The sequence below is a fragment of the Halichoerus grypus genome, chromosome 5 (assembly GCF_964656455.1).
Source record: "Halichoerus grypus chromosome 5, mHalGry1.hap1.1, whole genome shotgun sequence".
In the NCBI taxonomy this organism is placed as follows: Eukaryota; Metazoa; Chordata; class Mammalia; order Carnivora; family Phocidae; genus Halichoerus; species Halichoerus grypus.
This window is the reverse complement of record NC_135716.1, coordinates 43,930,891-43,955,469: the sequence shown is the minus strand read 5'-3', so window position 1 is coordinate 43,955,469 and position 24,579 is coordinate 43,930,891. Positions and strand designations below refer to the sequence as shown.

The following is a 24,579-nucleotide window of genomic DNA, read 5'->3' as shown; positions in this document are numbered from 1 at the left end:
TACTTTAAAGTGTGTTATGTATCCAGACTGGCAGCATCAACACACGGGCGCTTTTAAGAAATACAGAATCTCAGCTTTACCCCAAATGTTGTATTATTATCTGCATCTTAATATATCTTCAGGCAACTGGTTTGCAAATTCTAGCCCATCCTTACTAATACAAGAATGTTATCACCTTCAGGGGAGTACAACATTGGAGAATCCAAGTAAGTCCTGTCTGTAATTTACTAGAGCTGCTGTTCCAATTATTGCTAATATTCCTATTTATCATTTGTCACCAATTCTAGTTAATGAAGGCCTTTTACAGCTTTTATAATCTTTGATTTCCTCCAAAAACCTTGAACTCTCTGCACATGACTTGAATTTAAATCCACCGCAAGGTTATCTTATTCACTAGAGAGACCTCTTATTATTTGAGAGGCTCATTCTTTATTTACTATTTTAAGTTGTACTCCTTCAACATTTCTTAATTTGGATTGTTCAACTTGAAATTTTCCTTGTGTCCTAACTTTATAAATTTTCAAGACAGAAGGAAAACAGAAGTACCAATCTTGCCCTGAAATATTTGGAAAATGTGACTTACAATTCAAATGCAAAAACTTTTATACAATAACACTGCTTCGGCAAAACTGTTTCTAGATTCTAATACTATTTAACATTTATTAAGCATTCATAATGTACAATGCATTATGTTCAGTGAGAAAGTTTATAGAGGGGCTTAATATATTTTATTATCTAATCCCATGATGCTATTAACCTGAGTACATTTCTAACAAGCTCCCAGGCAATGCTGATATTGCTTTTCTGATGACCATAATTTCAATATAAAAACCATACCGCAAGAAATATTATATGAGGTCTAAGAGAGACGAAACCTGTGTATGTGAATGTGGGGGTTGTGGTGCTGAGAAAAGGCTTTGGCTTCTCCTTCTTTGAAAATGAGCTTTTAGAACTTAAGTTAAAACTCATTTGGGAGAAATCTGTCACCAAGATGTTAATTGTGGCACTTAAATAGCTTATATTGGAGAATATCCACTACTTAGGATTGGAAGGTAACAAAATTTACAAACTCCAGTTACTAAGTCTACCTTAGGTGCATATTCCATTCTTCACCTGTTTTCATTCCCTGTTCCTTGCCTTTTGTACACCCATTCCATAACATATAATGTATAACATCCTTATTGTAGCATTTCCTAAATTATAAGTGTTCGTTACAATTTTCTCTTTGACCCAAGTTGAGAACATTCCAAAATTCCAAGAATATGATTTTTCAGCTTTTAAACTTAGTTTCTAGGCTTTCTTGCAATGTAGTCATTTGTGCAATGTGCTCATAGATTAAAGTTCTCTCTGTATCCTAGCACAAGATCATTTAGAAATGTTTCAGGATAGTTTGAAAAGAATGCAAATGAAGTAGCAAAGTAATACATATTATACACACATTCACACCCCTCTTAATTAGTTTATCCCTTTTCATTTACTTTACTAAAGACTGTAAGTGAAGTCAGTCTCCAATATATGTACTGCCACATGTATTTGAATTAAGAATTACTTTATTAAGTACTTAGAATGCATTCAAAAACTATATATACAGCAGTAAAACTACCACTCACATCAAGATATTGAACATTTTACAGATGAATGCCATGTTATTTACCACATAAAGCTTCTTAAATGTTACATCCTACAGTTTTATACTTTGCTATAGCTTAAATTCTGATAAAAAAAAATGGGTGTGGAGGTACCATGGGGGAAAAAAAAATTCTCATAAAAATGTTGCTCCCTATTTCAATTTCTATGCCTTAACAGTTTTCATTATCTTTAAACTCCTTTATCCTTTGTTTTATACAAATGTGAACCTCCAGGTTCAGAGACTGATTTTTGACCCAATTTGAATCTTTTTAACAGGGATATTTAGCCTGTTCATGAGTGTGATCTGTTAATCTATTTTATGCTAATTTTAATGTTTCCTTGCTGTTTTTGTTTTTTCACCATTTCCTCTCCAATTTTATCTGTAACACTTATCTCAATGTCAAATTTACTTAGAATGAACTACTACATGAAGCGGTTACTACTGATTTTCGCTAGGCAAGATGTACATAAAACAAGGTTTTCATCTACCACCTCCCCAGTCAGGGATTTGGAAATTTTCTTTACACTGTCAGCATTAACATTATAAACAAACTTGTTACTTTCCCCACCCTCTACAATTAAAAATAAAGGACACAAAACTGTACCAATTTCCCATTTTATCAGATTAACACTTGGAATGCCTTTACTCTAGGTGTCCTGTCCACCACAGTAACAAAGCCCTTTTATTTGTTCAGCTGAAGAGCATGCATATCTTTATCCACATTACATACTAAAAACAGTACTTACTTATCGTCTACATTGAACATTTAGCACACCTTTTCGGTTTAAAACAAGACAAACTGAAATTTTAGACCCAACTCAAGAATTTATCTTTGCATTTAGTTTTATAACCCTACATATAACAATTTAATCTTTAATGATATTTAACTAGCTTTAATGCTTACCCGCCATTTTTTTTTAATACAATTGCCTCACTACTCTTGTTTTTGTGCGCTGCAGTAACAGCATTTAGCAAAATTTTCAAGAATGGTATTTGGCTGATATACTTTCTTAACCCCTGCATATCTAGGAATGTCTTCCAGTTGCCTTCATTTAGAAACGATAACTTGGCAGGATATGTAACTTTTAGTTCAAAATCATTTTCCCTTAAAACTGTAGATACTGCCCCCTTGCCTTTCGGCATTTACAGTTGCAAGAGAAAAATCGCGTCAGTCTGACTTCTACCCCTTTACAGGTAACCTGTTTTCTCTGAATACTTGGGAGAATTTTTTTCTTTATCCTTCCAGTTTAAAAACGTCACTAGGATATGTCTAGGTGTTGCTTTCTTTTCGTTGTTTTACTGGTACTCTATGAACTTTTTCTATTTGCAGATTTAGTTCGTTTTTCGAATCTGGAATATTTTCTTCAATTAGGTCCTTATTGTTTCAGCTTCATTTGCTTTCCCGTTTCAGGTATTCCTATTATGTGTAGATTGTATCTCCTGGACCGATCCTGTAGATTTCTCTTCTTCTCTTTTATTTATTTTTCCTTTTTTTCTGCAGGTTTCTCTTGTTTTGCATTTACTTCGGGAATTCGATTTTGTGACCGATCCAGCTTGCACATTTCTGTTAGCTCTCTCCCCTTGATACTTTCCAAGCGCTCTGACATTAGCCTCTTTATCAGTGAGCATAGATCTTTAAGCTCCTGTATTGTATGATGATCAAACCTTACTCTCTCTTCGGTTTCCACTGCTATATCCGTTTCAAGAGGCGGCATTTTCTCGATTATAAGCTGTTTCTTCCGAACTCAGGTATTACGACCTTTAAAACAATAAACAAAACTTAATTCTCTACCGCTTGACCGAGTCAGCCCAAAGATTCCCATTGGTAATTATTAACAGGTTTACTGAAATGTTCTCTTCTTGCTTACCTTTCGAACAACTCTTCTTGGCAATGGGACCAAAAGTAAAGATTAAAAGCAGCCTTCCGAAGCCCCTTACAAAAGAAAATGAACGTCCAAAATGGTTCCCGCACGTCGTCACTGCACGCCTCACGTCAGAGCCAATAGCCTGATGCTTAGCTTTATTGCTGGGGAGCTATAGCGCGCTAGCCAATCGGGAGGCAGCAAACTCCAGCGACCCAAGCCACACCCCCACGCATTGTCGCGCTCCTCCCCCGCCGCCCCGCCTCATCAGAGCGGGGTCATGGGAGTGCGCATGCGTCCATCCCATCTTCTGTCCCTTGGGTCCAATGACTCGGCTTAGATCCGGTACCGCCTCGAAGGCGGGACTGGGTCCCAGCCACGGCCAATGGAACCCCAGGTGAAGGTTGAGGGGTGGAAAGTGCCTGGTAGTCGGTGATGCAGGTTTCTGCCAGCGCATGTGCAGGGCTACCTGGTCGTCATGGAGGCAATCTTGGCGGAGGAGCTTGATGAGGAGGAGCAGCTGGTGAGAAGGCATCGCAAAGAGAAGAAAGAGTTGCAAGGTGACGAGGGGATGGGAACCTAGAAATCTCTCGGATCCAGGAAAGGGCCCGTGGCGGGTCGGTTCTAGGGAATCTCGAGAGGCTTCTGATCTGGATCCTCCTAGACTTTCCCAAAGTAGCCAGTGGCCTCACCCCTCCTAATCCCCTGCCCCGGTGGTCCCTTAATCCGCCAGATTTTTAGAAGCTTCCTTTTCTCAGGTCCACCGCGTCCCCACTACCCCACGCCACAGCCGGTGCTGGTGTCTGAGAATTTCGTGTTGGGCCCAGATTGTTCTCCCCCTCCCGTCTCCCTTTCCTGTTCCTAATCAGTTACTGATACTGGGCGCTAATGGACGCGTTTTGAAATACCTCAGTTTTGAGGACTCAGAAGGGATGCTTGAGAGATTTAAAACTCAGTCATTTTTTTCCCCTCCTCCTATCACACCAAACAGACGTACGTTTTTGTTAATGAGGTTTTTTTGTTTGTTTTGTCTCTCCTTCATCTGGGTTCTTCTCTGTAAATGTCTGATTGTTATGTAATTACTCTTCTTGGCTTACATCATTACTTGTCTACACACTTCTCCTCTTATCATCCCCTTATTGCCCCTATTTGTCATTTCCTCTTAATCTCTGGGTTGTTGACTTAATGATTTTTGGTGGATTTTTAGCCAAAATTCAGGGTATGAAGAATGCTGTTCCCAAGAATGACAAAAAGAGGAGGAAGCAACTCACTGAAGATGTTGCTAAGTTGGAAGCAGAAATGGAACAGAAACATAAAGAAGAACTGGAGCAACTGAAGCTGAATTCTAAGGAAAGTAAAGTATGTGAAGTGTTGTTTCTTTTTGCCTACAGCTTTTGAAAGCAACTGTCCACCTCTAATAAACTGTTCACTATATGAAATCATAAAATTAGAGGGAAAGGAAGTCACAAAATCATGCTCATGTATCACCTTTCATTAATATTTCTGTGACCAGGTTTACTTGGTAATGTGTAAGGGAGGTCAGCAAAAAAAGTACACTTCAACTATGTACTTGTCCCCAAAATGAACATAATGATAAAGTGGACCAGAGGAAGCTTCACCAAGTGGAAGTTGGAAGATCAGACTTCTAGCCCCAGAATTGCCATTAAATAGTATTGTAACTTTGGCAAAGTTACTTACACATCCTGAGCATAAAATTCTCCACATATAATATGATACAAATACTTCTGCTGTTTAAGCACAAGATTCTGTAAGAATCAAGTGGGACAGCAAATATGAAATCATGTTCAGGTTATAAAATGTGCTTTATGAACAAGTTGTAATGAATGAAAATTTACTTTTGTTTCCTGGGTAAATTAGAGCATACTGTCATCGTTTTAACTAATACTTATTTTATCATTGTAGCTAATAGATATTGTGTGTGCCAAACACTTTAACATATGTGCATTATTCTCATGTAATTTTCATAGTAACACACTATGAGGTATTACCCATGAAGTAAATGTAGATAATTCCATTTTTCAAGAGAGAAATAGACTCAGGGATTAAGAATTTCCTTCTGAATTCTTACCAGCTATTAAATGCCAAAGCCAGAATTCAAAATCAGGACTGTCTTACTCCAAGATGTGAATCTGAATTCTGTTATGACTTAGTGTGGTATGGTAGTTTATCGCATGAGTTTGGATATCAAGGATCACAGACTCCATAATCTTACTCCATTTTTGATAGAAAGTTCTTATGGCTGTACAAAATTTTATCTACCATAACTTACTTTTACTTGGTTTATTTTTGGTCTGCTGTTGACAAGAAAACAACTTGTCTGTACTGATTTACAGTGGTCTTTATATGAAACATAATCTCATGTTCTTTAGCCTTATTAGCTAGTCGTTAAGATCCTGGCCTTCCATGACTTAACATTTTATTTACAAGTGGCAAGGCTTGATGCTCCAGTTGTTTGTGTTGTCACAATCATGGTATTCCTGATTATCTCCCCATCTTTTCTATTAGTGAGATAGTTTTATTTGCTCTCCAATTTTCAATTTTGAGATTTCTTTCCTAGGTTTCCAAGGACAAAAATGTTTGATTCTTAAGCTACATATTGTTCAACTGTTAAAATACAAACTCCCATTTTACTTTGACCTATTATCTTTTTCATTAACTTAAGCTTGTTTTCTTTGTGGACACTATCTGAATTCTCATGTCCTTTCTTTCCAGATGCTTCTCTGTATCTTGCCTCTTGTCAGTATGGCAGTTTGTAGATTTTAGCAGATTCCTCTGAAAAATATAAGGATACTAATTTTATTAAAGTTGATGTAACCACTCTCTGAAGTCTTAATTTGGTTTTGATATTTTGATAATTTGGTTATAGCCTTGGAGCCTGCTATCTGTTTTGTTGTGAGAGGCCTCTATATGCTTTATGCATGTGTCCTACTAAAAACTAGTTTAAGTTACATTTGCAGTAATAAAATACTAGTACTAACCCTGATCATTAGTCTAGCATCTTTCTTCTTACTTCAGCAAACACATGATAGCCATTTGATGATTAAGATTTGTTGTGATATCTAAACAATACATTAACTTTTCTACCTGTAGTTATCAGTTTGTAGATGGGAGAGGATAGAGAAAGCTCAACAGTGTTCATCAGGTTCCGGCTCATTGAGATGGGAAAAGGCCTTTCCTGCCGCATTTGAGATTATGAAGGCGGTAATGAACTGATCCAGCACAAGACCTTATTTTTTCTTTTTTTAAGATTTTATTTATTTATTTAAGAAAGAGAGAGAGCACGAGCATGGGCATAGGCACACAGAGGGAGGAGCAGAGGGGGAGGGACAGGCAGACTCCCCACTGAGTGTGGAACCTGGTATCATGACCTGAGCCGAAATCAAGAGGCTGACAACTAACAGCCACTCAGGCACCTCAACACAGGAACTTATATATCCTCTAAGTACTCTCAGCATTTAGAGAAGGGAAGGGTGAACTGCTGAATGAGTTGACACTATAATTATAGGAAGTATTTAGATTAACGGAATAGGAATTTCAAGGAAGGAAAGCCCGCAGGGATGAGCATTATCTTTGGAGAGCTCTAAGGAAACTTTTTGGGAATCTGGTGAATTCTCCCTTAAAAATAGAAAAAGGAGACAAAGCCACTTCATGTAATATTGTACTGACTGCTGTTATTCAAATTTGAATTGTTGTATTACACATACCTGTGATTTTCTTTTTTTGTGTGATTTTCAATAATTTAATAATCTAATACTTTGAATAATAACTTAAAAGTATTTTTCATTAACTTGGTAATGCTTTTGTTTCCTTCAGATAGATTCTGTTGCTGTTAACATTTCAAACTTGGTTCTTGAGAATCAGCCACCTCGGATATCAAAAGCACAAAAGAGACGGGTATGAATGTCATGTCACCAAGTAATTAAGTTAGTGCTATATGCTTATTACTATCTTAGGTGTTGTATACGTATACGAAGGGAATAGGAAAAAAAATGATGGAGTTTCTCGTCAAATACCTGAACTAACATTTATTAAACACTTAGTATGTGCCAGATACAATGCTAGGCTTATAGATTATATGAAATCTCATTTAGTCCTGATTATAATCCTGTGAAGTAGATTCTTATCCTCATTTTGAAGAGAAGAAAATAGGTCTAAACAGTATAAAATAACATGTACAGTTTCCAGGTCTCATAGAGAGTAGGGATAGGAAGGGAGTGTGCAAAGGATATTTACTTAATAATTCAGAATCGTCACATTGTGGGCCCAGGTGATTCTCTTTTGGTTAAAAACTGGTGTTAAGTGGTGAAACAAGGATTTGAATCTAGAAATTAAGCAAGATACACAGGTGTACAGAATTCTAAGGATTATGCCAGTATCTATGTAATGGTTAGTTGCAGTGAAAATTCAGAGAAGGAAAAGTTCATTTGTGCCAAGTATTATCTAATGAGTTGGAATTTTAAGAAAGTACAGTTAATTAGGTTATTTGAGTAGGAGAAACCGCATGCATAAAAATAAATGTGGGCATGAAATTTTGCATCATCAGAGAGCTCTAAGGAAACTGATTTGTTGGAAGTAGTGAGTTCATGAAATCAAAGTTATGGGAATGAAATTAGATAGGTAAGGGCTGTTCACTTGGAAAAAGAAAAAGGGGTTTAAATCTAGTATGTTTAGTCTCAAATACTGTTTTATTAACATTTGATATTTTATAGTATTTAGGTGTTTGTTTTTAAGCTAATTTAACATTTTGTAATTTAGTAGTACATAATTTAATAGGGCATGGTATTTGGTGTCAGACATGTGAAGGTTTTAATATCCCACTTACTATTGTAGCTTTGGGTAAGATTCTTAACTTTTTTAAACCTCAGTTTCATATGTACAAAATGGGGTAAATAATACCTACTTTATAGAGTTATTGTAAATATTAAATAATGTACCATTTCCAAAGCCCTAACACAAGGCCTGGAGAACCAGTGGGTCAGCACATGGTAGTATTGTTTACTGTGTTCAGTCCTGCATAGTGTGCCTCTTAGAAATTCAACCCAAGACCGTATCTTTTTTGTTGTTGTTTGAAAGTTGATTAAGTTGCAAGTTGTCAAACATTTCTCATACTTATGTAAGATTTTATTTTCTTGAGTAAATATTATGTTTGTGAATTCCATAGAATCATGAAACTTAGATTTTGTAGTATCTTGGAGGTTATCTATTTTAACTCCCTACTTATATGTGTTCTTTTTGTGAGAGCCTTATAGTTGTCATCTAGCTTCTATAGATCAAAAGCAAAGGTCAGAATTTTTGCTTGGCAGGAGCATAACAAAATACTTGTTGGAATTACCTCTACTTAGTAATTGATACATCTTAAGAGTAGCCTATTTAATTCTGGAAAACCTAGGTCCCAACCCCTTCCTGTCTTTATCAAATCTTATTCATCCCCAGCTGGACCCTTAGGCAACAAAACAAATAAAAAATTAAACTCCCTTACTTTTCTCAAACATCTTGTTACTTTTCTCCTAAAATTCTGCATAGCTGAAATGCATACCTTTTCAACTATACCCTCAAAAAATTTAGTATCCTTTATAGTCAGCTGCTTAAACACTTGGCAAGAAAACACCCTAGAAGTAATGCCTGAAATTTTTTATTGCTTTGTTATATTAATAGTATTAATAGGATTCTAGAACTGAAAACACTTGAAAGTTTATAGTATATACGAAAATGAAACCTAAACTTTTTTTTTCCGGCCAAAGACACCAAGGAATGAAAAGCCAATAAATTAATTGTGTTTATCTTTGGGAGAGATACAATTCTGTCTTAGAAAAAAACTGACAGAACTTTATGAAGATTTATTATTGGAATATTGTAGAGTAAATCTCTAATTTTAAATCTAGAAAAACACAGGGAATATTTTTTTAATTCAGCAGGCTTCAATGGAAGAAGCTCTTTGGTATGCTGGGAAGAGCCCAAAGTAGAACTTAGAAGAATTGGGTTCCAAAAATAGGAAATTTGGGAGCTGGAATGAGATCTAGTTCAATTTCTTTATTTTACAAATGAGAGAGCCCAGTTGTCTTAGTGGCAAACTGAGTTTGATACAAACCCAGGACTAGTACCCAGCTCTTAAGATTTCTCTTCAGAGATGATTTTGCTACATTACTATATTGAAATGACTCTAGTTTTACTGACAATATATTTATGAGTTAATTGCTGTTTTTATCTTAAATATATGTTTTCATTAGACTTAATTGTTGCCATTCTGTCTCTAGCACTAGGGCTATAGAAACCACAGTGCCTAGCGCCATTGGGAAACTATCCATGGCTGGGAAAAGAATCCAGTGAATTTTCCCCCTTGTGCCCTGGAAAGAAAACACAATTGCTGTGTAACATTGAAGCAGAGCTTGAGGGCAAAAGTGAAATGCTTGGATTAGTATTTTAGAGGGTTAAATGGTTTTGCAGACAGTGTAAAATTCCACTCATCTAGTAACTAGCATATAACATCATTAACTCCAGCTCCCATCTGCTCCAACTTTTATTCTGATTTAGGTGCCTGGATAGAAGGAGTGCTCTGTGTTGTCCTTGGTCCCAATCTGCTTCTAAACCAGCTGTATGGCCTTTGGAAATCTTTCTGCGTGCTGTTTCCTCAGAGGAAAATGAGGGGTTTTGGATTAGATGATATCCAAGGTGCTTATCCTCCCTCTCCCCTCTGAAAATGTTTTTTAGACTTTCAAAACGTAACAGTGCCATCTTGTGTTTTAAGGTTTTTATGCTGCTGTGATACATAGTTGTAGGTATGCAGTGAAATAAATTTGTTCATGTTACTTCTGGCATGGTTGGATTCGGGTGGAATAAACTTAAATAGGTGTATGTTTTATTAGGGAGATAATACTGTTTTTTATTCAGGTAATTTACAAATCACTTTAGGTTCCAGCATGGCAAGTAGTTCAAGTGTGTGACATTAAGTTGAAATTTGCCTTTCCATTAATTTCTTCTGCCCCAAGGAGGAATGAGAGCTAGGGACACGAAAATCTTTACTTTTTCCTTCTTTTTCTTGGTTTACCAAATCCTTCACTGTAATTTGCTACCAATATCAAGATTTGTGGAATTTAACTTAAGTATTTTTATTCTCTTAAATTGAAAAGGATTCATGACCTGTATATAAGTAAAACATATTCACGATCGAGAATTAGAAAGATGCAGAAAAGTGTGCATGTGTGCACACACAAAACAAAACTTACTTTGTAAACAAAAGCCAGACTTTTAAATACAGAGAACAAACTGGTGGTTGCTAGAGGGGAGTTGGATGGGGAGATAGGTGAAGGGGGGAAACAACTTATTTTGTAATCCTATGATCCAGAGAAAAGCACTGTATTTTGTGTATATCTCTCTAATTTTTAAACTATGTATGCATAGATTTAACGTATATTAACTATATACATACCTTTTTTGCCCCCAACCTCATTTCTTTACATGTTTCTATGGTACTCTAGCTATATGAACCGTGTTCAGCTATGAAACATATAGTGCTTCTGGCTTTGATACTTGCTGGTATAACTGTCAGGATTTTTTTTTTTTTTTCTCATTTTCCCCAGCCTTCCCATTCTACTTGCTATCCATCCTTCATGTCACAGATCTCATTGCCCTATCCCTACACCATCCTTGCATATGTTGCCATAGGAAGAGCTCTTATGACATTTGAATAAGGAAAAGCATGTTGCAGAATGTAATGTGATACCATTTTTTGTCAAAATATTTTTTCCATACTTTTTTTTTTTTTTTTTAAAGATTTTATTTATTTATTTGAGAGAGAGAAACAGCATGAGAGGGGAGAGGGTCAGAGGGAGAAGCAGGCTCCCCGCTGAGCAGGGAGCCTGATGTGGGACTCGATCCCAGGACTCCGGGATCATGACCTGAGCTGAAGGCAGTTGCTTAACCAACTGAGCCACCCAGGCGCCCTTTCCATACTTTTTTATGAGTACATCTATATTTGTTAAAATGCTTAGAAAAAAAATCACCAGACCTCTAGAGCAGGCATTGAAATTGGCCGTGGTCCTTAGGGGAACTTCAGTCTATCTGTAATATTTTAATTTTTTATAAGAAGATTTTTTTTATCTGTGCTTTAGTAAATGTTGTGTGTGTGTGTGTACACACACAGTTTTTTTCTTTAGGCTAGATAAATAGAATTCCCGTACCCTTCTAAAGGCTTTGCCATATTGATGCCTCACTGGTGATTTAACATGTTAATGCCCCAGTAGTTGAGTGATAAGTTAAAAAGCTTGGATTAGCTTGGCATAAATATGATAATGATGTTGCTTTAAGGCCTAGGATAACTCAGTCTTAAGGCAGTACTTTGAAATCAGTAAGTAGAGTTTTTAGAAACTTGTCATGTCGTTTTTAAATAGACTTCAAAGAAAAATTTGAAGGCTTTTTTTGGTCCTAGTACAGAGCTTGGTGTTGGGTACATGTAGATCAGAAAGATAGTTGCCCTTAAAGGAGTTCATAGTATAAAACATTCTGTAAGTGATGAGATCATCAATACGATAATGCTTGTGGGAGAAGGAAGATGGCAGAAAGTTTTGAGAGTCTTACATTTCTATCCCCTAAATAAATGTGAAATAGTCCTAATTATTGTAAATTTAACTTTCCTGTATTCTCCTCATCCTAGGACAAAAAAGCTGCATTGGAAAAGGAGCGGGAAGAAAGGATAGCTGAAGCTGAAATTGAGAACTTATCTGGAGCTAGACACCTAGAAAGTGAAAAACTGGCTCAAATACTGGCAGCTAGACAGTTGGAAATTAAACAGATTCCATCTGATGGCCATTGTATGTATAGAGCCATTGAAGATCAGCTGGAAGAACGGAAATGCCCCTTGACTGTGGCAGCCTTGAGAAGTCAAACTGCTGAGTATATACAAGGCCATGTGGAAGACTTTCTGCCGTTTTTAACAAATCCTAATACAGGAGATATGTATACTCCAGGTAATTTATTTTTCTTCACTATGTCTTTTTTTTTTTTTCCTACTATGTCTTGTTGCTGCTGTTAAATAAAATGATTCCTGGGATTGAGAATAAGAAAAACCCGCGATAGTCTTTATGGAGGGGAAAAAAAAATCTCAAAATTTAGGCAGAATTGTTTTTTATAATTTTAATAGTTACTAGTTCATTTTGCTTTAAGATCTTTTAAGTACTTGACCATTTTGTGGTTTAATGTTTCATTTAAGATAAAAATGGGAATAGGATTATTATTATTGAAAAAAATTGTGGTTTATAAGTTCACATGTCACAAATTTGGGCATAGAGGGAGGTAAGCTTTGACTAGTCTATGGAAGTATAGGGCCCAAAGACCATAAGCAGAATGATTGGGAAAACTAAATCCTACTTTTATCCTGTACACTGGGAGATTTAATTTTTTCAATAAGCCATAATATTTAGGAAAAATTTGATTTTGCCAAACCAAAAACAAATAAGTTAATAACCTGCCTTATTATTCTTTATAATACCTTTGGTAATTAAGGTAAGATATTTATGGAGAGGTGTAAAAAAATGTACAACTAGCAAGTAAAGGAGAGAGCAGGTGAAAATCTGAGAGTTTTGGGGGGAGTCAGGGATAGAACAGAGGAAAGTTAGTCCTTAAGGGAAGATGCAGGTGTGGTAGTATCCTTTGGGAGCAAGTCATATGGCCAGGATGGGTCGGAGAAGAGAAGGTTAAGGTTGGCTTTCCTTTAATGGAGTCCCCAACTCTGCTAGTTGCAGGGCAGTGGAAAAGAGGTGGCAACTCAGCGTGCTGAATTTAAAAAAAGATAAAAGACTTAATTTCTTACTCCTTCCGCCAATATTTATTAAGGGCCACTATGTGCCAGGGACTATTCTAGGCACTGTTTTGAGCATTGGAGATATAGCAGTGAATGAGACAAACCCACAGGACATATTTTCTATAGATGCCCTTAATTCTTTTCCCTTCCTCTAAACAGGGAGGGTATTCGTTTCCCATTTTAACTTTCTATATAAAAGTGTGTATGCTCAAGATGTGCCATTAAACTGCAGTTAGGTCTTTGCCTACTCTCATGACTGATCCAGGAGGCCCTTTCTTTGGCTAGAACTGATACTGAAGCAAATAAGGCAAATGCCTTCGAGATAACAAGTGCAGGCACTCTGGTGCTATTGCTGGGAAAGGAATTTCAGGTCATTTCTACTTTTACCCTAATTCTCTTCTCACATTTCTTATGGGGTCTTAGAGTAGACCTGATTTTATAAAGGCTGCACTGTTTTAATTGTTCTGTGTATTTTTTCAGATGGAGGTCTGGGCTTTAAAATATGTGTCAAGGTAGTGAATATGGTGGTAATATGGGGGGTTGCCTGGGTAAACAGAAGAATAGCCTTGCTACATATGTAGTAAAGGTGCCTGGGCTTCAGGCTGAGGGAGAGAAGCAGAAATGAATTGCTTTGCTCTCAGATGGAGAGGTGGTAGAAAGTTGGAGCAAGTTAAGTTTGGATATGGGAAGTGGATTAAATTCTAGAGAGTGCAGGTAGAGGGAGAAGTAAGTTCACAACTTGAGTAATGATCAGGAATTGTGGGAGCTATAAAAGGGATCTTGTAACATGAGTTATGAAAATTATTAAGTGCTATCTTCTCATTTTTCTCTACAGAAGAGTTTAGAAAGTACTGTGATGATATTGTCAACACAGCTGCATGGGGAGGTCAGCTTGAGGTAAGTTTGTAATTATTCATGGTATTTGTGGCTTGTTAAATTTAATTTCTAAATCCCATATGTAGTATTCAGACATATTTTGCAGCTGATCCTAGTTTCTGAGTATCCCTTTTCTTAATGTATTTGCTATTTCTCTACTGATGAAGCATTGAAATAGGGAGTTAACATTCTTAGGCCTTTGATTTAAGTATGTATCTTTGGGAAGTAAAGCAGTATTTCATTTTATTTTTTTTTTAAGATTTTATTTATTTGACGGAGACAGCGAGAGAGGGAACACAAGCAGGGGGAGTGGGAAAGGGAGAAGCAGGCTTCCCGCGGAGCAGGGAGCCCAATGCGGGGCTCGATCCCAGGACTCTGGGATCATGACCTGAGCCGAAGGCAGACGCTTAGCGACTGAGCCACCCAGGCGCCCCAGCAGTATTTCATTTTCAATAGCCCAGTGTTTGATCTCTGGGTTGGTGAGGCTAATCTTGTACCTGTGTGTTTCCGTTTGTGATGCTGCTCCTGGCAATATATTTGATTTTCTGGACTTAGGAGGATTTTATTCAAGTACAGTAAAATTTACCCTAATAGCTCAGATGATGAAAATCACTATTGTAAAGTAACATGTCCATTACATTAGAAATAGAAAACAGTATTTTTATGTGAAATTACGGGCCAAATCCTACCACAATACATTACAGTTGGAAGTCTAGTTGATACTGACTGCAAAGCAGTATCTGCTGCATTAAAATTCACATGTAGGAAAACAGTATGTTCAGTCACTTGTAGGGAATTATCAGAATTTTTTTTAAAGCTTTAATTATCTTATTGTTAACTTTGTTTCATTAAACAAAATAAACCACCTAGTTGGTCCAAGTGGTGATGGGGCAGCCTGGGGTATTTGAAAGTCAGGGGATGAGAGAGAAAGTCCTGGGTTTGGGTCCTGGCTTTCCCTCCACGTCTCAGTTTTGTGATCTTGGAGTCAGCCAGCCTCCTGAGCTCGAGTTTCCTGATTAAATGCGGGTGTGTACTTGGTAGGTCATTTGTGGACATTAAATAAGACAGGTAGTACATGCATAGCACTCCGTAAGCTGAAGTTCCAGCCGGATGAATCTAGCGTGTAATTAATACTATGTAGTGATGGTTAGTCATCTTGAATAGTTTGTGGCTCGAAGTATTTCACTTCAAGAACTGTATTTTTGGAAGAAATGGCGTGAATGCTTCTTCAAAATCTTTTTCTCAGTAGTGCTATATTTGTACCTCTTCTGAACCACCAGAGGGAACTATGTCCATTCATTTTGTATGCTTCTCCTGGGTCTCTGAAACTCAGGAGATGTTCATAGTAGCTTTGTGACTACATTAGGAGTAAAGATGCTTGAACTTTGTTTTGAGAAATCACATAGGATTAAGTTTGCTGTTGTGCAGCATAGAATTTTTTCCATATTCTTGAAGTAATTTCTTACCTTTGTTAAACCTTCCTAAAAGGACCATGTTCTAGGCAGAATGTTCTTATAATCGGGTAAATGTATAGATGAGGGCACCATGAGTGAGGACTGTTAAATGATTAATTTATGAACTTGGACTCCAGAGTCACACTTACTCAGTTCAGTTGCAGGTCATTTTATTTCCTTGTGCTTGACTATAGAGAGGCACCTTAACCATTCTCTGCTTCAGATTCTAGATCTTTAAAATGTGTAACAGTAGTAGCAGCTATCCCGTAGGGTTATTGTGAGGATTGCACGAATTAATACACAGAAAGTGTCTTAGTGTGCTTGGTCATAGTAAATCTAAACAATGTTACTACTAATACTTATTATTCACTATTATTCATCTGACTTTAAGCTCTAATTTTATATGAAATTAACATTATGTATTAATCAGATGGAAATTCCATGAAAGGATAGTACAGTTCTTAAACATAACTCATTCTAGTCATGCCTTGAAAATTATTAAGCAGTGGTTATCAACACTGGTACATTAGAATCATCAGAAAAGAGACGCCTGGGTGGCTCAGTTGGTTAAGCGTCTGCTTTGGCTCAGGTCATGATCCCCGGGTCCTGGGATCAAGTCCCGCATCAGGCTCCCTGCTCCGTGGGGAGCCTGCTTCTCCCTCTGCCTCTGTCTCTCTCTCTCTCTCTCTGTCTCATGAATAAATAAAATCTTAAAAAAAAAAAAAAAGAATCATCAGAAAAGCTTTAAAAAATTAAGCAAACCTTCTAATCTTCCCTGTTCTTTCTCTCCTTCCTCCCAGCCCTTCCCAAATTGTAATTGATTTGGTCGGGTGTCTGAGCAATAGTATTTTTAAAAACTAGCAATTTTCATGCAATATTCAAAAATAGAGAGATTAGTATAATGAGTCCAATCTACCCCTGTCCTCGCTTCATTAACTATGGTACTGCTATTTCTAAAAAGCTGTCGCGTAGCCAGGACTCGAAACTTCTGCATTTGGTTTAATAAATACTATATTTGTTTTTTTCAACAAATATGTATTAAGTGTCCACTATGTGGCAGGCTCTTGGTGTACAGTGAGGAACAGAATAGATCCATGCTGGATGATGATTGCCCTATTCATGCATACTCAGTAGTTTATGATTTGAATAAAATTTACCTTTTTATTTTCCTTACTAACACATTTTCTTTCCTTTAGCTAAGAGCTTTGTCTCACATTTTGCAAACGCCAATAGAGATAATACAGGCAGATTCTCCTCCTATTGTAGTTGGTGAAGAATATCCAAAAAACCCATTAATACTTGTGTAAGTACCTGGAAATTTCTACTGTTACATTTTTCATATTTAAGACAAAAAGAGTTATTCAAAGATTTTAGGTTGTGTATGTTGATTAATCAGAAAAAAAATCTATCTTCAGCTGCATTATGCTATTTTATGTTAAAGGCAATTATAGAATTAGAAAGCATTGTCAATATATGATTTAGATAATTGTTTAAGAATCTCTAGTGGTTTATTCTTGTGTATGAGTTAAGAATAAAGTCATTTCTAAAGGTGACACATTTTACCATTAGTTTTCATATTGTCCTGGTTTCACATGAATGACGCTAAGTTTCAACAAGTGTAAAAGCTGAAATGCATTCACGTTGCCTAATTGTTTATTCCTTGGAGATTTTTTCGTTTTTTTTAAAGATTTTATTTATTTATTTGACAGAGATAGAGACAGCGAGAGAGGGAACACAAGCAGGGGGAGCGGGAGAGGCAGAAGCAGGCTCCCTGCGGAGCAGGGGGCCCGATGCGATGAGGGGCTTGGTCCCAGGACCCTGGGATCATGACCTGAGCTGAAAGCAGACGCTTAACGACTGAGCCACTCAGGCGCCCCGAGATTGTTTCTTTATATTGTAGAAATATTTTACCTGAATGAGAATTCTCTGAAACACAGCATGGAGAGGTTGCTATTGGCTTTAGTGTTTATTACCCAAACCTACGAAGATAGTCATTAATGGCTTAAATTTAGGTAAAAATTTAAGCTTATTGAGCACTCAGCATTCAGTATTTCCCTTTACCCCCCAATGATTGTATATTCCCTGATTTAAACTCATTTATAGAGTTATTGAACCAGATTTTACTGACTGCTGATGCTTTTCAAATGGTGTTGAACTTTTAAGTAATATGTCAATGAAGTCTTTGAATGATACCCCTGTGGAGTGATTCATTCAGAGTGTTGGTTTTATATACATAATAAACATTTATATACAATGAATTACTTTCGTCTAAACTACTCATTTCTCCTTTTCTCATTTCAGATATATGAGACATGCATACGGCTTAGGAGAACATTACAATTCTGTTACCCAGTTGGTGAACACAGCTACTGAAAATTGCAGCTAGTTTACAAAATGTTGCATAATTATGTTTTAGTACAGTGTGCCAATCTGACTATTCTTACAAGTGCTGGATTGTTCTAACATTACTGAAAAACACAACTACCTTAAATCAGTTTTATGGCAAAGCTACTAACACAGATTTTTTAAAAATGTGTCAGAGATAAACTTTAACCAGTGTTCCCTTATTGGTATTTTAGAGTCCATTGTGGAGAACGTCATTTACAGACCAAGATAGTACCCTATTTGCTTAGATTTTTATTAATATAAAGTCCTGAACATTCTGTTCTGCACTGAAAATAAAAAATTTTTCTCCTTATTACTAAAAGCTTTCAGTAACCATTTTAATGTAACTCTTGAAGAAATGAAACGATTTGGTCTCTTTGTCTTGAAAATATGTGGTAATGGTGATAGCAAATTTAATTAATGCTTATAAATGAATCTGATTTCAGTAACCTTGGTACTGATGGGATTAGTACTATGAAGCTTTTTATATAACCCCGTCAAAGTGTAGAATGGGAATGAGTTAAGTTTAAGAAATGAGACAAATTCATAGGTAAATAGGTGTTCCCTATCAGATCAGAACTCTAAAGAATTACAGATTAGCCTTTTGTGTGCAAATAAAGACCTGTCAGATTACTGTCTCTCTAATTTACTTGTTACTCCTTGCTGTTTCTTAAACTTCCAAATGGAATTACGACCACCAGTTTTTTTTTTTTTACAAAAGTTTTTTAGTGTCTTTATTTTTTTATTTTATTTTTATTTTTTATTTTTGAAGTAATCTCTCTGCCCAGCATGGGGCTTGAACTCATGATCCTGAGATAAAGAGTCCCATGCCCTACTGACTGAGCCAGCCAGGAGCTCCAGTACCATCATTTCTTGATCATCTTTATAACTACAAATTTTTATATTCTTGGTTATATTTTCCTCATCCTCACCTAGCTGCTTTGTTTTCTGTGCAGCCTTTTCCACTAAGAAACAGTTTGTGGCCTCTCTTATTCTTTAACTTGTACAAACGGAAGGAGTAGCAATGTAAAAGGGTCCAAGGCCAACTTGACTTCAAATTCTTCCCCATTTCCAATTTGTCTTACAAGACCTTTCTCTTTGTTTCATTCTCTAGGATTAGAAGAAAGCCTTTGTTATTTTAGTTAGCCTTATTAATGACACCTTTCCTTTAATTCAGATATTTGAGAATGTTTGTGTAACATGTAGGGATAAAGTTGAAAGCCGCTGTTTGGGAGCCATGACTGTGTAGTAAAGTCAGTATACAATACTTTGTGAAGTGAATGATTTATCTGGCTCTGATTTCAGGTTACTCTTAACACTGTTCTCCCTAAGAAGACAGTCTCCATGTATAGAAACATGTCTCATTGATAATTTGTTACGTAACTAAGTATTACGAAAATGAGTCCTTTTTGGTTTGATCTAGTTTTTCCAAATTAGGAATGAGTATTAAGATTTAGCATCAAGTTCATAGTATTTAAATTTTTCCTCCATGAATGCACTAATTTTTTTAAGTAAATATTGGGTTTTATAATACTAAAAACGAGTGTCAGCCTCACATGCCCAGCTGGTGACAATGTGGGAAGCCGGTAGGGACTGTGGTTAGATAGAACGAGTAAGTACTGCATGAAGGTATCCAGTTCAAAAGGTGAAAAACCATTCTGTTTGCCAAACAAAATATGTTCTGAAGGCTGACTGTTTTGGAATCCTTGATCTGAAATTTTTGGGGCCTGAAATTTATAAAAGTTAAATTATAAAATTGCTAAATGTCTTGCCTTTATTATGAAGTAATCTGTTACTTTAAAATCAAAAGATAAGCATTGAGAAGTAATAAAACAAATATCATGAAACCTAGTTATTACAAATGCCATCTATATTTAAAATAACTTATTGGTAGCTATTTTTTTCTAATAAGATGAATGGAATTTTCTTGATTATAGTTTTATTTTTATTATTTTTTATTTTTAAATGTCCAATATGGTTATGAGTAAGATTTGTGTGGTCAGCTTCTGTTTTTTCATAAAACTTCAGATAATCATTTTAGCTGTAACCAAATATTGAAGTCTTTAAAAAATGGCAGATGTTAATTTAAAAACAGCATATACTAATTTAGTTTGCTGTGTGATTATGGTCTAATGGAAGTTTCATAAGCTTTCTTTTCTCCTAACTCAGAAAAGTATATGTCAGAGTTTTGGAATATGTCCTTAGCCAAGAATTTTATCCACTTAACATATGTTTACAAACTTATATAAAGCAAAAAAGAATGTATAACTATAGTGAGCAATATAGTTTTGCTCCTATTATCTGATGTTTGCCAAAAGAAGAATAAAAGATGTATGAATTAAATCAACAGTTGTTTATGTTATTCTTAATTGTTCTTCTCAAATTGTTTTAGAATTTTATCCAGTCTATATTTTGTCCTTACATATAATTGAGAATAATAGTCACAGATTCTTGCTTTAAGGGATTTGGAATAAATATATTAAGCATAGCATTATGTCTCAGACAGAATAGAGGGAGATAACGTGATAGGCATTTAAGCTGTGGCTCTTAGAAATCAGGTTGAAGCTTAAAACCTTTTAGAATAATGAAGGCAAATGAATTTGAAGAATATTCTAAGACTCATGGATGTTACAGAAGAAGGAAAACAAGCACTTGTGTGCAAGACTGTGAAGCAGTAAGAAGGAAATTTGTGCAAATTAATGCTGGTACACGATTGTTAATATATTATCTTGGTACGGGTTGTCATGAACTAGCTGAAGGAGCAGATCACTTGTGTTTCTGAGAATTTAGTTGGTAATTTCATAATGTTTTTACTTTTATTGAACAAATGAGTATGGTTTTTCTTCCTTTCCATATGTTTTCACATACTGATTTTTCTTTCCTGTCTTATATTTCTTTCAAAATCTTTTTCCATCTTGCAGAAAAAATATAACTCAGGGGGTTCTGATTTTTTTTTTTTTTTTTAAAGCAAGTTGTAGGAAGTATCATTTCTTGTTCACCATTGTTCACCCTCCTATTTGAAGGCCTTTGAGCTGCCATTTGGAGTTGAGCATTTCACCCAACCAGCTTCACCTAGCTTACTATCCTGGTCTCAGCTTAATTAGCAACAACTTAGTCAAACTCCCATCCAGGCTGGGCTGGGTGCCCCAGTTCATACATGTTGATTTCTAGTAACTGCACACTAGTAACTAGTTATTTGTATTTAGTTTATTGTTATTGTTATTATTTTCCCCTAGTCTGTAAGTGCTTAGAAACAAGAACTTTTTGGCTATTAATAAAATATCTAGTACATTTCCTGGCCTCTATAGTAAGTGCTTCATAAATGTTGACAGTCATATGATCAATTGAAAGGACAGGCTATGACTCTGAGGGGATGTCATTAGACTAATGGACCATTAGGAGTAGGGAGAGGTATTGACTTAGCATTGTGCTTGCTCACAAAAGGGCTGCTTTCTAATTTACCTAACCTCTTGATGAATTCTTCAGTCTTTTGGTAGATTTAAGGGAGGAACAACCCAAGAGAGCTTTCTTTTTTCTTCTGATACTGTGTTAGTTAATTTGCCTTCATGTATCAATTAGGACAATCGATTTTAATGAGTCTATGAAATATAAAGGTCCTTTAAGGTAAGTATATAAACCAAGAAAATATTACAAATCTTGTTAATATGCTGACCAGGAAGAAGTTCACAGCTGTCTTATTTCAGTATAATCAGGATGACTAGCATACCTTACTGAAACAAATTATTAACAGGGACGACTTACAATCTTTCTCCTGATTTTTCTTATCTGTGTTACCCTTATCTTGACAAAAGGAAACTCCTGTTCACTATTTATAATCTTAAGCAATACAGTATCACCATGAGGACTAATGAGAACCCAATGCATGAGTTTACTGAGCAAAAAGAATAACCTAGTTTTAAAAAGTAAATTGCTGTTTTTGAATCAGACATTCCCCCCGCTGAAATCAGAAAGGCGTTCTTCACCTCTATCAGAGTTTCTCAACGGTGACACTACAGACATTTTGAGCTGGATGATTTGCTGTGAGGGCCGTGCTGTGCATTATAAGATACTTAGCAGCTTTGCTGGCCTCTGCCAACTAAATGCCAGTGGTACTCCTCCTCCAGAGATGTGAGGAAGAAAAATACCTCCAGACATTTTAAATGTCTTCTTGGGGACAAAATCGCCCCCATTAGAGAACCACTTACTAAATCTTAAGTTTTCTTGCTAATTAGGTTGGAAAGTTCTAAGGAAAACCATTAAAAATAAAAATTGGGCACATTAGGCAGAGTTGTCTTTTGTAACTTTGGCAATTGCCTAATGCTAGACTTTACATGAACCCCCTTTGAAAAGTTCAGTGGACCTTAACTTACTCCATTCTATTTTCATACTGTACCCTGACCCGTTGAGATGGGATGATATTTGACTTTTGAGACCACTGGTGGTAGCAGTCAGGATAGACTAAGTCAGGCTGTGGTAACAACTCAAAAATCTTGGTGGCTGTTCCAACAAGGAGTATTTCTTATATGTGCTACATTTTGCCAATTGGCTGGGAGCTGTGCTCCATGTCTATACCCTGGGACCTAAGCTGTCACTGTCTTAAACTTTTCTAGGAGACAGTGTTCTGGAGTTTCACTCCAACAAATTTTGTGGTTCAGAAGAAACACTCGTTTCCATTCATGGGCTTGAATTTGTCATATGGCCTCACGCAAATAGGAAAGTACCCAGAGGTGCAGCCCTGCCATGCATGTGTCCTGAAGGCAGAGCTGGAATATTTGATGAGCATTAAGGATTTTCATATGTACTGAAAATACTGGAATTTGGGATTAGACCTAGATTTAAATCTTGACTGGCAATTGTTTTTTAAACTTGTGCATATATTTAAACTTTCAGAGCTTTGCTTGTTATAAAATAGGAATAATAGGAATAATAACATTTACCTTAGTAGGAGAATGATACAAGTAAGTATGAAAGTTCAAATAATGAATCTAGCATTTTAGCAAATGCTCAATATGAAAATAATGGTTATTATTTTGCTGTGTTGTGTGTGTGTGGGGGGGGGGTTGTTTTTGTTTTTTGTTTTGTTTTTTTTTTTTGCCTGTGTGTCACCTGGAAGGGAAGCAGAGGTGATAGAAAGGCTAACAATTTGTTTTGGAAAAGTTTTGGATCGTGAAGGTGGTTCACAAAGCAGAGCCTGAGATGCTGGAATGGGGAAATTTCACTGCTGCCCTTGGTATTCAGTGTAGAAGATTTTCTGTAGCTTTAGGCCATTATGAGATCCAGGAAGAATCTGAGATAATAAGGTAAAAATTCTAATAGTTTTGCTTCTTATATGTTATCTCAAAGTTTGACATTTATATTCTGTTTGGAATTGAGCTGTCAAGATTCTTGATCAGAATAGAGTTTTCAGGTTTGGTTATGATATTCTTTAATGAATTTTTAACTTTTCTGATATTATTGGTGAATTAATGTGAATTAAGGAAACACTTTTACTAAGCTTCACAAAGAATACCCACAACAGCCTGGGTTTAATACCACCACTCCACTGAAACTGCTGTAAAAGCGGTACCAGTGATCACTTTCCTGTTCTTGTATCTTTCTGGAAGTCTCTGCTGCATTTGACACTGGACCACTTGCTCCTTGAAATTCTGTCTTGCTATTCACAACACTATTCTGCTGGTTCCTCCTCCTTAGGCTCTGTTCTGGCTGCACCTCTTCTCTTAACCGTCTTTCAGGATATTATCCTTGATGCTCTTTTTGCTGTGCTCCACCCGAGCTGGCTGAGTGGGGTCCAGACAGGTATTTTGTTTGAAGTGGTTCAAAGAAAATTCAAAAGTGAATTAGTTGGTAGTATTTAAGAGCTGGGAGATTTCACTTAAAGTCCATGTTTCTACTTCTCTGAGAAATCAGAACTGTCGACACTGGGCCAGGACTTCCTCATGGCAGCACTCAGCAAGGGCTGAGCCGTGGCTGTGGCCTTAAGCCAGCACATGGGCCCGGTTCGCCTGCCACCATCCCCAGCTGGTCTGGGAAAGTACAGTTCATGTCTCAGTCAAGGGTGCCTTGTTCTCAAGCCAAAATCTTGATTGGCATCATAACATCCTCCCTTAGGTTCACCTTTTTGTTCTTTAATTCTATCCGTAGACTTTGTAAATGTTTAGTTACCTTATTGCGCTTGGTTTTATTTCACTGTTCTCTTTCCTGATACTTTCATTTCTACTTTTAATTTTAATTGGTCACTTCCTTCTGTTTTCTATGTATCTAATTTTTGGTAGAAACTTCCAAAATATATGTTTATGTGTATTTGTGTGTGTGGGGGGGTGTTTAGTAGAATCTGAGAGGTTCTTCTAACTTAGTGGTAATCAAATGCTGATCTGTAAGCTGATACCATTTGCAAAATAAGAAAATTTTGTGTAAGATGATGAATTTTTCATAAGGCAAATTCATTTAATTGCATGAAATTTATACATATATATGTATATATATTAATTAACATCTACTAACATTTATTAACATTTATAATACAAAAGAACTTGGCTAATTCCTATGACAAGAGCC

At 36.3% G+C, this 24,579-nt stretch overlaps 1 protein-coding gene and 1 long non-coding RNA gene across 3 annotated transcripts; one reads left to right on the top strand and one right to left on the bottom strand.

Annotated features, from left to right (window-relative positions):
- Positions 1–1,532: 1,532 nt before the first annotated feature.
- Positions 1,533–3,635, bottom strand: LOC118542607 (uncharacterized). Its single transcript, XR_004920679.2, has 2 exons — positions 3,499–3,635; positions 1,533–3,389 (listed from the first exon to the last, which is right to left on the bottom strand). It is a non-coding gene; the product is annotated as an uncharacterized LOC118542607 (long non-coding RNA).
- A 228-nt stretch (positions 3,636–3,863) lies between these two features.
- Positions 3,864–20,371, top strand: OTUD6B (OTU deubiquitinase 6B). Of its 2 annotated transcripts, XM_036102976.2 has the most exons (7): positions 3,864–4,052; positions 4,700–4,851; positions 7,327–7,407; positions 12,164–12,476; positions 14,145–14,206; positions 16,836–16,942; positions 17,941–20,371. In XM_036102976.2, the coding sequence occupies exons 1-7, from the start codon at positions 3,971–3,973 to the stop codon at positions 18,023–18,025; spliced, it is 882 nt and encodes a 293-aa protein (XP_035958869.1). In that variant the 5' UTR covers positions 3,864–3,970; the 3' UTR covers positions 18,026–20,371. The 2 variants fall into 2 exon arrangements, with proteins under 2 accessions (XP_035958869.1, XP_035958871.1); XM_036102978.2 differs by lacking the exons at positions 3,864–4,052; positions 4,700–4,851; positions 7,327–7,407 and adding an exon at positions 10,050–10,182.
- Positions 20,372–24,579: the final 4,208 nt, after the last annotated feature.

Bases quoted from the DNA above. Each gene is read 5' to 3' on its own strand.
- OTUD6B (XM_036102976.2), top strand. From the start codon at position 3,971: ATGGAGGCAATCTTGGCGGAGGAGCTTGATGAGGAGGAGCAGCTGGTG. The intron at 7,408-12,163 runs GTATGAATGTCA...TCCTCATCCTAG, and splicing joins CAAAAGCACAAAAGAGACGG to GACAAAAAAGCTGCATTGGA. The intron at 12,477-14,144 runs GTAATTTATTTT...TTTTCTCTACAG, and splicing joins AGGAGATATGTATACTCCAG to AAGAGTTTAGAAAGTACTGT.